This window comes from Cucumis sativus, chromosome 6 (genome assembly GCF_000004075.3).
Source record: "Cucumis sativus cultivar 9930 chromosome 6, Cucumber_9930_V3, whole genome shotgun sequence".
NCBI classification, from domain to species: domain Eukaryota; kingdom Viridiplantae; phylum Streptophyta; class Magnoliopsida; order Cucurbitales; family Cucurbitaceae; genus Cucumis; species Cucumis sativus.
In genome coordinates this window covers 30,823,259-30,836,545 of record NC_026660.2, presented here as the reverse complement: position 1 = coordinate 30,836,545, position 13,287 = coordinate 30,823,259, and the positions used below count along the sequence as shown (strand labels likewise).

Below are 13,287 nucleotides of genomic sequence, written 5' to 3'. Positions count from 1 at the left end.
TACAATATCAACACCCAGACAAAAAAAAAAAAAAAAAAAACCCTACTTCAACCATTCCTCCAACACATAAATTTCAATTTTATATTCAATCATAAAATCATTATATTCATTTGAAATTCCACTATACTATATTCAGAGGCCAAACGTCACACCATATAATATTCTTTCTATTTTAATTTTGCTTTAATGCATTCAAGTGAAATTTGTCTTAATTTTAAAAAATTAACCAATATTTATCCCACATTTGAGTGTAAAATAGTTGAAATCAAGACATGTTTTCATGTATAACCAATTTTTAAAAAATTATTTATAAAATATATTAAAATTAAAACCACCTCTTAAATATATTTTAAATTATTTTTACCTGAAAAAGTGATTTTTTAAAAAATCAATTGACATCTATATTGTGTTCAAAATCATCGTATCTTGGATTCATTCCTTCTTCTCCAAATTATACTATTTAATGTATCACAGGAAATTGGGAACAAGAAAACACTGAAATAAATTGACAATTAAAAGTAAAGTTAAAAAGAAGGGCTAAATTATTTATAAATCGATTAAAATTGTTATAGTTGCTTAATAAAATGTATCTTTAATAATCAACTACTTTTGAAGACAATGAAAAATTAACTACAAAACAATATAAAATATGAAAAATCAATTACCAAATTAAAGGAAATGAAATATCCATTTTTAGAATAATCGTAAATTGTTTATTAAATTGAGTGGATACAAAAATGAAAAATTATAGCATTAAACTAAGATACCATAATATATGAGGATAGGAAAATCATAACATTAAACATATAACACAACATGAACTGTTTATTTAGTTATTAATTTGACTAGATTTATTTATCAAAATTCATTTTGTTACTCATGGACTATTTTTGTTAGTTGATAATAATCACTAAAGAAAGGCTATATGAACAAGAACAGAAAGAAGTTGATTTGTTATAGAACAGTTAAGGCAAAAACCATATAAGGAAAAAACAGTATATAGTAAGGAGATCAGAGCAGACGACGGAAAAATAACCCACAAAAATTTGTCATTCTTAATTAATCACTTTAAACTTTTTTTCATTATTAATTTCTTCTATCTTTTCATTTCCTCATTCTTCTTGTCTTCTTTTCTTCTTCCCCTCTTTATTTCGTCATGTTCTTGTATTTATGTTAAGGTTTAAAATATTGATACAAAAAATTATAAAAGTAAAAGTTAAATTAGTAAATTAAATTTTTATTGATTTTTAAATAAATAAAAAAATATATTGTTTGTATAATTGTTACTTGCCTTCTATGTTATGTGATATTTTCAAACAATATTATGAAAATTTTGATTAATGTGAAAATATCATTAAAACTTGAGTTTTTGTATATAAAGAAAATATATTTAGATTCCATATAAAAAATTTACTAAATGAAAGAACTTACTATATTCTTTTAAGGAAGCATAAATATTTTGTTAATTTTTATATTTCGTAGAGATATTGACATATTAATTTTCAACCCAAATAAACTTTTTTTTTTTTTGTCGAAGTTCAAGGGAGAAAATCGATAAGGAAAATAAAAACAATTGTACTTGATGTTGATTTTTTTTAAACTCTGAATTGTTGTCTTAAATTTTTGTATTTCAAATAAGGTTTATGCACGACTTTCGATGAGGCACTCTACTTTATTTGATTTCACTACTAAAACAGCTAGAGCTAGAATGAAATTGCAGATTTCAACATAAATTAAGTGGTTATTTACTTAAATCTGAATATATTTTAGTAATAATAGATACCTTTCTAGAGTCGAGAAAACGTATAATCAAATTGTAAATTGAACAAGATAAATGAAATTTAAAATATTACTCTTACGAGAAAACACTTTTTTTTTTTAAATATAATTATAGAAAAATTTACGTATAAAAAAAGGTACTGTTTGCTAATTAATACCTTTCAAATTAACGAATGATATAAAATAAGACATGACAATAATCATCTAAACTTCGTTTATATTATAGATGAGAGTAAACACCATCAATTAGTTTCTAACTATAATTCTCGTTTCACTATGATTATTGCATACAAGCAAACATAGGATCAATCAAAACATCAAATATCAAATAGGTGTGTTTTCCATTTCGATTAGGAGTGTACTCCAAATCAATTACAATTACACAAATCAAGTGATCTTTTCTTAGACCATTAATATTATGCTAACTGGACACTGCCAATTTGTTTAAATGATATGAAAATAAAGTTGATTATCAACTATATCAAAACTCAGATGTAAATATAAACACACTTCAACAAACACAATCTTAGAATCAAAGAATAGGCTCAGTTCTCTAACTAATCTGCATATAATAATAATAAAAAAAAAAGTCACAAACATACATATAAATATTATTAACATGTGAAACAAAAAATTAAAAATAGTGAAAGAGAATTGTGGGGAGTGACATATGGGAAAACAATGAATATTGCACTCATATTTACTTTTGAATCCATGGAAAGATATGTCTAATCACTAGGGTGTCATATGTGAAAACTTTCTCTTCGTTCTACTCAAATATTTTTTAGTGAGGTTGTGTGGCTGTGGTTACGTTGGGGCTGTGGCTGTGGTGTGCAATTAGAGTTAGATATATATAATATCATAAAAGAGGGATGGTTGAAATAAAATCACAAACTTTGTTAGTATATAGTTAAAAGATGAAGTAGAAAGGGGTGGGAGTGTAATTAAGGGAAGTGAAGGGGGCGTGTGTATTCATATAATATAGATATAGAATTCTCCATTTTACCTTAGATATATATACACACACACATATATATTTGTGTTTCCAATTTCACACTCTCAAAAACTCTCTCTGGGTCTCTCTCTCTTTCTCTCTCCCTCCCCCTCCTCGAAGTAACGTAACGACAACATTTCTGGAAAGTGAAAAAAAATTTAAAAAAAGATCCGGAAATAAAAATTGGGGTTTTAGGGTTTTTATTTAATTTATAGTTTGTTGCAAAAAAGGGGAGTGGGAGGAGAAAGAAGATGAGTCCCATTCATATTCCCATTCCCATTCCCATGGCTGATGCCATCATCAACAACTCTTAAATACACCTTCACCTTCACCTTCTCACCTTCACCTTCTCACCTTCACACATACTCATCAGTAGCAGCCCCAAAAACAACAGCAACAACCTCGTGATCGCAAGTTATTTAACTAATTTCTGAGAATGAGAGAATCATCAACTACAACTACTGTATTAAGAAGACGAAGAATGGTTGATGATGATTATGACGACGACGACGATATTGATATTAATGATATCGATATCCAGATTGATGAAAACAGGATGATGACGATGAAGATGAAACCAGCATGGCTTCGAGCTTTAATGTCGAATTCTAATTTCTTCACTCCTTGTGGTCTCCATCATTCTCGCCGGAAGAACGAGATGAACGTCTTCTGTTTGCACTGTTGCCTCAGCATTTGCCCTCACTGTCTTCCTTCTCATCGCTCTCATCCTCTTCTTCAGGTCATTTAATTTCTGCCCTAAACCCTAACTTCATCTTACCCCCTCCGATCTTTCGCTCAATCTAGGATTTTTCTTACATAAATAATTAATAACAATTCTCTGAGTATTTTTATTAAAATAATTAAGGAGTGTGTATATACTTATTAGCTAGGGCAGAGCCACCGGTCAGTAGAAGCACAGGTGCTCATGAATAATGATATATATATATATATATTTTTTGGATTTGGTTCTATTCCCATTTATGGGAAGGGAACAACTGATCTTTTTTTTCTTACTGCAAAAACAAAACCCCTTCTCACCTGTTGCTTTCAAACCTAATGGAAACTTTGACCAAACTTTCTTTCTTACACATTTCACCACTTTTCACATCTCTCCAATTACTATTCATCTACTCTCTTCCCTTTTTCTCCCTTCGCACAATAATTTTATTTTCTATTTCCCACTTAATCTACCCACTTGGAGTTAGTTGTTGTGTACCTGCCAATTAATTAGCTTCATTTTCCTTCTTCACACGATTATATACTATATATATGCCACTCAATTAAAGTATTATAATACCGTGTCATTTAAAAGTAATTATTGATTTGGGTCTTTTCTATGAATTTTTACGTATTCATATAATTAAATCCATTGTAAGCTGTCAATTTAAACACTTCAACTGTTAGGTGAGTCGCAATTAATTTTGGAAGTTGTGATTGAATAATTTAATTTACAGATTCGACGGTATGTTTATCATGACGTGGTTCGGCTGGGTGATCTCGAGAAGCTCATCGACTGTTCTTATATTCAGGTTGAATAACAATAAATTTACTTTTGGATCAATGAAATTGGAATTTGAATTATATATATGCAACATCTTGATTGTGTTTGTATTTGTGTTGATTGCAGCCTTACACCATAAATGGTGCCAAAGTGATATTCTTGAATCACAGGCCACAGTCTAGGCCTTGCAAAGCTCCTTCCAATGTTTGTTTAACTTGTGATAGGATTCTTCAAGAGCCTTTTCACTTCTGTTCCCTCTCATGCAAGGTCAGCTCCATTTAATTATTTACATGCGTATATAATGTTTCGTTCTCAACAAATTAATTAACCTTTTATATATATTATTTATTATTTTACTCCAAATTTGCGATTGATCATGGAAATTAAAGCTTAAATGTAGCAGTTGAGAGATTTGAACCGTGAGCGAGTCGGTCATTTAAACTAGGTCTTTTGTTGGTTGTAGCAGTATTGTAGGGAACTTGTTTATGTCTGTGATTGATGTGAGTTGAACATTTTGATTGTATTACTAAATATATGCAGGTTGATCATATGGTATTGGAAGAGGCAGATCTTTCCAGTATTTTGTTCAGGTTTGACGAATCAGATTTCGCATTTTCACAATTTGAAGGATTGCGGATGGATGGCTCGGAGGTTACCGACGACGATGCCCAGATCACTCCAAACTTCGACTCTTTACAATGCCAAGGTTTGTCGTACTCGATCTCGAATGAAGCCACAAGCAATTCGGTAGTCTCACGAGAACAGGAGATTGTGAAGAAGAAGAAGAAGAGCAATGGTTTCCTTCCTGGAATTGTTCTCTCTCTTGGTAGCCGGAGAAAGGGTGCTCCCCAAAGGTCACCATTGTCTTAGAATGAACCATATGGACAATAAAGTAAAATAAATAAAGTAATTTAGGACTTAATTAAGAATCTTATTAGATTAAATTTATATATATATATAAAAGATAAAGAAAAAAAAAAAAAAGAAAAGATGTTTGTTTATTGTTAGTTAATTTAGTTGTTGTGGTTGAGGTTAGTTTTTATTTGAAAGTGAGGAAGAGAGTGGGTGCGTTTGTATCAAAATCCAATGTGATTTGAAGGTTTAAATTGAAATCAGTGTATGAAGTCAAGTCAAAAGTAGTGTGTTGTTTAGAACAACCATAAATCTTGAAACTCAGACCAATATTCCATTGCCAAAGGAGGTGTTTGAGAAAACCCTTTGTTCTCAACATCACCAATTTTGTGCTTCTATATCATGTAATGGAATTTGGACCTATATATTTATATAACTATATGTCTATGTATAATATTACAATCCTTCAACTTTACTTCCAATTTAATTTCCATCCCTTAACTTCTCAAGTCAATAGCTGATTTTCTGCTTGCATAATAATTCTATTAAATCAAACAGTTGTGATTCAACTCAACCATTCTTTTGTCTTATCCAAATGAACTTCTTCTTAGTTTTAGGTTTACGCAATAAGAAAATGCATAAAACGTAACATATAGTTGATTTAATATTATTGTGAATTAAAATTTACACAATTAGCAGTTGACATCATATTGTACGAGATTTCATAAAATATTGATCCAAGTAAACCATTCAGTAGTTCATGAAAGAAAATAAGGGACAAGTTCACTCATGATTAATACGAAATAAACTTAGGAAACAAGAACAAAAAGAACATGGAAGAATGTAATAAAATTCAAGTAAACTTTAGAAACAAGAACTACATATTTTAAGGCGGAACAAAATAATATAATGGGGAACATGAAGAAGAAAAATGGGTTGAAAAACAAAGAAAAGAAGTGGGTTTCAGTTGAGTAATAATAAAAAGAAAAGAAATTATATGTAGTGTATGTTGTAGTCTTTATCTTTATTGCTTTAGTGGAAATTAAAAAAAAAACAAGAAAGATAAAGGGATTGATTTGTTCGAGTGTTTGGACTTAGGTTTGTGTGTGTCTTGGAACTTGAAGACTATGGATGAGATGTTAGGGTTTTGAGGAGCAAACAAAAACCAAGTTATGGACATGGAAATGGGGGGAGGAAGAGAGACCCTTATTAAAATATAGCCCTATTATTTTAATGAATATCTTTCTTCTTCTTCTTCTTCTTCTTCTTCTTCTTTCTTTCTTTCTTTCTTTTTGACAATGAATTATATTAGTAGTTGGCTTTTAATTAATTAATTATTTCTATCCTTTTTTTTTCCTCATTTCAAATTTGCTATTTTAAGGAATGGGTTTTGACTTGCCCTTTTGTCAGTTCCTTTTTAACTTCTGTCTCATTCTGAAGTTGGGAAAACCCCACTTCATTACCTTTAAACTAAACTAAATAAATAAATAGATTTTCTTCTACTAAATTTCTTTTTTAAAAAAAACCCCTAATAATAAAGAACATAAGAAAATAAAAATTTTGAAGTCATATGAATTGTAATGAGAGAGAGAGAGAGAGAGAGGTTAAAGAAGTGTCAGGGTTAACATGTGCTTCATGTTCTCTCTCCGACTGCACCAACTCAACTCCCCCCTGTAACTTTGGTTATTATCTTACTATACTACCTCCCCTACCCAATCATTTTTCCTTTTTTGGTATATCTCTTTAATCATCCACCCAACTATAAAAACTCACACACATATATAACAAAATCTTGATACCATATATAAGATTGAATTTAAAGGTAGATAGATTTTGAATTAACTTCAAGTTATTACTCTCTTCTATATGTATAATGTTGTAATAAAAAGAGAAGGAGCGTAAGGGCATTGTTATTTGTTAATATAAATAATTTCGTCGGGGAGTAGAGGAAATCTTTGTCGTTAGTTGGAAACAATATATTTGGTAATGGACGGTAGGAGATGGAAAGGGTTTTGAAAGTGAATGGAGGAGATGAAGACGCGTGGAACATAAAAATGGTAAAGAAAATCACGTGACATGGGCATGTCGCCTTAATTCCGGCATGCATTTGAGAGAAACAGCCATCAGCCATCAGCCATCAGCCATCAGCCATCAGCAGCGCTCAGCCCCTCAGCGCCTCAGCCCCTTAGCCCCGCACCCCCTCAGCCCCTCAGCCCCTCACCCCTCCTGTCATTTATTTCTTAACACCTTTCGTGGGGGTTGTTCCACGTGGCACTTACACACCCCCAATTCAATCCTATTTCACCATCAACTCAACAACGCATACACAAACTTTATTGTTATTAATATTTTTTTGTAAGAGCAACACAACAATGTTCGAATTTATTGTACGTAGTAGGCTTAGCTACCAATCTTAAATGCCATGCTATATCTGTAATAACAACTCTATTCCTAACAACAATTTATTCAAAATTCCGGAGAGATTCCAACTCGTGATGAATTTTATTGTCCTCTACCATCTATTTATTTATTATTATTATTATTATTTTGTGTACATGGGTTATTTAATTTACACTATAATGCAAATCAATTGAACAACCACGTGTTTCAATTCACATTTAATGCTCAATTATCTAGCTCTACGTTCTTCCTTTAGATTTGTGGAACAACAAACAAAGATCATCTCATTATTATTTTTTTCTAATGCAAAATTATAAAGCGATTTTACCTTTAATTGTCTACCCTTCAAAGGGGTTTTCACTTCAATTGTCTATCCTTCAAACGGGTTTTCACTAAAACGTTCGGATGAAAATCTAAACGGAAGCTATCTTGAAACATTTTAAAGGCATCCCAAACAAAATTGAAAAACATGATGAGATCATATATTGAGGTATGTTTGTTTAACGTTTCAAGTATTTAATTTTAAAACCCCGACGTTTTGAAAAACATTGGAAAGTAACCTAGTTTTTGAAAAGAAGTTTAGAGTGATTTTATCCCAAGAATTTAAACAAATATGATTTTTTTTAAAGCATTTTTTCTTTGATCAATTCAAATGAGTGACATAAATTATACTATTTTTTTCCCATGCGTTAATGCTATATGTCATACCTCAACTAGAAAATTAATCTGTCTTAAGTTAATTATTTGAAATTATGTTTCTTTTTATCACTAGATCCAGCAACGATGGTTTACAAACCTATTTGCAATTAAAAAAATAATAATTATTCAATTTCGATCTCAAATTAAAAGCATTTCTACTGGTTGTCAAAGAATTGTGATTTTGAATTTAGAATGAATATGAATATGAATAAACTAATAATGATAAAAAAAAAGCGAGAAAGAGGAAGATGACAAAGGTTGTCCGAATGCTGTTTGCCTTCTTCCTTTGCCCATCGGTTAGAAAGAGAGATTCTGATCATGTCAAAGTTCAATGATTTCTAAAATGGTGGGAGCTGATTTTTGTAAAAAATTAATGCTTCGAATCAACTCAAAATTTTGGCATCGTCTTTAATTTCCATCTTCCTTTCCAAGTCTATCAACTATATAAGATCTCAAATTTATCGACCGTCCAGTACACTTGTGTTAATTATTTGACAGGGAATACAAACTTACAAAAACCACACCAATGAATCAAATCGACTCAAATATGATATTATATATGTTTCTTTTTTAAAAAAATTGTATGTACAAAGATCAAACCTTGACTCCTTAATTTAAGGTTCCTTGAAGTCAAGTAGGCCATGCCAATTATTGAGGATCTAAGCTCACTTTCACCTCTCAAATCTTATAAATCTACAAAGGAAATTGGATCATACTATAATCCATCCAGCAGCGGGATGGACCCTAAGTTTGGTGAATAAAGATGCTTAATTTTGAGAGACACAAACAGTTAGGGAAGCAGAGTAGCAACTATTTAACTTTGATACAGAGCCAAATTTAATATCCGTATGATGTCTTCTACTATTTGACCTGGAAGGGCAGACCCCTCTCGTTCTTAGCTTTGGTAGGCCGATACCAATACCATATTATGAATGAACACAATAACAATTAACAACTGAAAAGAGGAGAGAGAAATTGAAGAAGTGAAAAAGAAAGGGGACCCATGATTCAAAACGACTCTGAAATTGAGCACAAGCATTGTACAATGCAGAATCAGACCTTTTCAGAAAGGATAATTAATCCTCTCCTTCCCCCTCCCTCCCCTCTCCTTCCACCATGAGAAAATTCATATAATCACACACCAACCTCTCCACATCTAAACAATGGCTTTGTTCCATATCCCCAAACCATATTATATCATAAATCCCAAGCTTAAACACCTTAGATAACTTCATTAAAGAGAAAGAATCAGCAATCCGAGTCCTCATTTCATTAAGAGGAGCTGACACCCAACCTGGGAAATGGTTCTCAACTAGAAATAGACTGGATAATAAAACACTAACAACTGGTTGTATGAAAATTCTATCTTAAATTGTCTAATTCAGCATTTTCAATTTTGGTCGACATTCAAAGTCTAGATTGGTTTTGCAATGAAAGTTTGAAGATTCATACGAATGGGGGATGTGTACAAGAACTAGATATTATTAAAAAGAATAGTACAAGGGAAATTAAAATGGGCAGAAGGAAAAGAAAGTGGGGACAGTGAGGGAAAAAAGGGGAGAACTGAAATGAGAGGATGGTGAGTGGGTGGAAGAATAATGGGTGGCATTTCCAAGTTCCAACACAATAATAATAAGAATAGATTAATAGCATGCAATAGAAATGCAACTTTTCATGCATTATATAATTTTATATGTACGTGGAATGACCCTACCTGATATGACCAACCATGCATTGACTCTACCCCTTTCCCATTCAAACTCCTTCATCATTCACCACTTTGCAGCCACCAATTTCCTGTTTCCATACTGTTTGATTTGATTCATTGCCATCCTTCTTTTTCACTATACCAAATTAGTTAGTATCCTACCCCACACCCCCATTTGATTGAAGATCACTGTGCATCTTGTTCATCATCAAAGCATCAGCGGGAGTAAATCTAGGGTTATTGTTCTCCTAATCCTTGCCAATGTCAGAAGCCTATTTTTATATCTAATGATAACCATAATTGTGTCTCAAAAAAAAAAGAAAAGTAGACCTCAACTAATGGTATGTTATAATGTCTGTGAAAGTAGTTTGGCGATTAGGTCACTGAATAATATGATGAAAATGGCAATACTTTATGGTTATTATGAAGAAAAGAATACAGTGGTTCAATGTTTGTGCAAGAAAATATTTATCATTACCTTGCCGAAATTTCTGAATGACAACTCGTATAATTAAGAGTCAGCCTGCTGTAAAGGCCTAGGAAGATAAGAACTTATACAAAGAAGTCATAGGATGGAATCCTTCGGAAAAGTTGTGAATGTTCAAAGACTTCTAGGACTCATTTGAAGTGGAGACAGAATAGGGTGAGGTAGAAATCTCCCGTCCAAACTAAGATAAGATATTTGAGTAAAATATATGAAAGCCAATATTGTGGAATGAAAGTGTTCTCGAACTAAATATGAAAAGAATGAAAACTTTCCATTCAAAGAATTGTCTATCCAGACGATGATATCTAATTTGGGATTCATTTCAATATAAATCATGGTGTTAAGCATTCGATTTAAGTTTCCACAAATTCTCCCCTAAAGATCCTTTTGAGACAATAGAGTGGCTCTTTTTTTTTTTTTTTTTTTTCTTTCAAAAAGCAATATAGAGATTTTGAGTGGAAAAAAAGTTGAGATCTAAACATATGGGAAGTTTTGATGTCACTCTATCTGGTAGGCCAAAAGTCTAATGCCTAGTCCAATTGCAAGGAATCAAAGAAACAACCAAACCAATCTCACGTTTAGAAGATCGCTCCCTTTTCAAAACTGGAGAAGGGACAAACCATAGGGATTTCTGGGTTGAAGAGCATACCCACCACGAAAACTTTTAGGTTAACACAAGAAACTTTAGGCCCACGTAATTCCAACCTTCCAATTTACGGAGTTTAGACCCTAAACTTTATTACAGAACTCTTCTTTAAAAATTCGTGAGTAGACGATTTGTCTAATCTCAAAATAATTGAGTGCAAACAAACTAGCAGAATATTTAAACCATATGTAGATGTCAACTATGGTTTGGACATATTTTAAAATCATTTATGTAAATCATAGTCCTTTTTGACCATGACGTCAACCCATGATTATTAATGCATCACAATGCAATTCATGTATTTCAAACATGAAACATTTTAGTTCCCATTGAGAAAAATCTCATCAAAATCAAGTATTAGGTTGTATGATGTGTAACAACCAGGTATTTCAGTTCTATAAACATACTTAGTTCCTCCATCAGATTATTGAACTAAAATACAAGAAACTGTATTACCAACGATATTTTTTCACTGTAGGAACTATGTATCCTGTGAGTCAGGCTCTAAAGCTTCAATTAAGAAGGTAAAGACTTAGGTTAAGAGAAAAGAAGGGGGAGATTTGTTAAGGGAGATGATTGGTCCCCCAATCCCATCACAATTCAGGAAATGGGTCAGGCCTTTTTTAAGTTGAAACAGAGCAGAGCAGAGCAGAGCAGAGAGCAGCTGGCTGCCATTGCCATTTTTCTGATTTAGATCTCATCTACTCTTACTTTTGGTAGTCTTGGGGGTACACGCTCCTTCTAACCTACGGTTACTCGACTACTCTCTACATCTTCCTTCACACCCTTCCCTTTTCTTGTCTTCCCATTTAATTGAAATTTTATTGTATTACCTTTTTTTTACTCTCTACATCTTCTTTCGCCAAATTCCATTCAATCGGAATTTTAATGGAATGACAATTTCCCTTTATTTTTTATTTTTTGCAATTTTCAGTTTTGAGGTAAATTCTTGAGTGCTAAACCACATTTCCGTCGTTCACTTCCTCTCCCTTTACAAATAATTCATATTTATGAAAATTTTGACTAACTGTAAGGGTATCTTGGGACTTACAACATCTTAAGAATTCTTTTAATATTTCTACAAAATATATTTTCACATAGATCATTAATTTTTAAAAAAGAGGTGTTCGTATAGATTAATAATCCTCTTTTCATTCAAAACATGGTACCACTTTCTTTTTTCTTTTCTCCAATAAAGACAGAAATTCCATGTGAAAATTTGTACTTCATATTAGTTTATAATTCCACATGTGAAGACTTTTGTTATATATAAAAAATGTAAACCCTAAACAAAAAATGTAAGGCATACTTCTTTTCATCTCTATATTTCATGTTTATGTAAAATTCTGCCCCTATACTTGAGGGAAAAAACTCAATCTATCCCTACTTGAATTCACTAATCTCACTAATTCCCCCCTTATTGAACGAAATTATACGAAAATTACAATTAAATTGTGTATTTAATTCTGAGATTCACATTTAATTTATTCCTTTTTTGTACTTGTTAAAGCTTCAGTTTTCTTACTCTTCGTTAGTAGTAGCATAATTATATGGATGATATTAGATAAATTAACGTTAATGTAGTTAATTATCAGAGCACTCATCAATAGCAAGAATCTAAGATTAACTAAATAAGAAGATGGAAGTTTTAGGATTAAAAGAAAAGAGAGAGAGACACAATAATGGAAGAACTGAGGGAATAATAAAAGTAAAGTGTGGGAATTATAAGGATGGAAAGTAGAGGAGATTAGATTAAGATAAGTGATGGTTGTCACAGTCGGAGTGATGGCTGTAGGCATTATGGTTGATAGAAATGGAGCCCAGATATCAGATATTCCAGAGGCCATCATTGTCCCAATCCTTTGACTCATTTATACTTATGCAATTCTTCCTTTGACCATATAAAATAAAACCCACTCTCTATCTATCTCTCTATCTATCTCTTGCTTTTAGGTTCAATGCCTATACTCCCTCCTCCTTTTCTCTCTTCATTCATTTTTATCCATTTTGGTTTAAGAGAATGTCTTGTCAACACAACCCTCGCTTCACTTCTGCTTAATCCTTCTACAGTACTTACACTAACATTCAACAACTTCTCCCTCCCTCCACCCTTTTTTACAACTCTGCCCTCCACATCTTTCCTTATTTCAAATCGAATCTCATGTCAATACAAAAGTACCATTTGTGTAGACTATATAAGAATAAGTTTTAAATGCAAATG

General features: G+C 31.8%; 1 protein-coding gene across 1 annotated transcript; it reads left to right on the top strand.

The window, feature by feature from the left end:
• The first annotated feature begins 2,821 nt into the window (after positions 1 to 2,821).
• Positions 2,822 to 5,601, top strand: LOC101204915. The gene is made up of 4 exons (XM_011660042.2): positions 2,822 to 3,512; positions 4,228 to 4,302; positions 4,401 to 4,541; positions 4,815 to 5,601. The coding sequence occupies exons 1-4, from the start codon at positions 3,210 to 3,212 to the stop codon at positions 5,142 to 5,144; spliced, it is 849 nt and encodes a 282-aa protein (XP_011658344.1). The 5' UTR covers positions 2,822 to 3,209; the 3' UTR covers positions 5,145 to 5,601.
• Positions 5,602 to 13,287: the final 7,686 nt, after the last annotated feature.

Bases quoted from the DNA above. Each gene is read 5' to 3' on its own strand.
- LOC101204915 (XM_011660042.2), top strand. From the start codon at position 3,210: ATGAGAGAATCATCAACTACAACTACTGTATTAAGAAGACGAAGAATG. The intron at 3,513-4,227 runs GTCATTTAATTT...TTTAATTTACAG, and splicing joins GCTCTCATCCTCTTCTTCAG to ATTCGACGGTATGTTTATCA. The intron at 4,542-4,814 runs GTCAGCTCCATT...AAATATATGCAG, and splicing joins TCTGTTCCCTCTCATGCAAG to GTTGATCATATGGTATTGGA.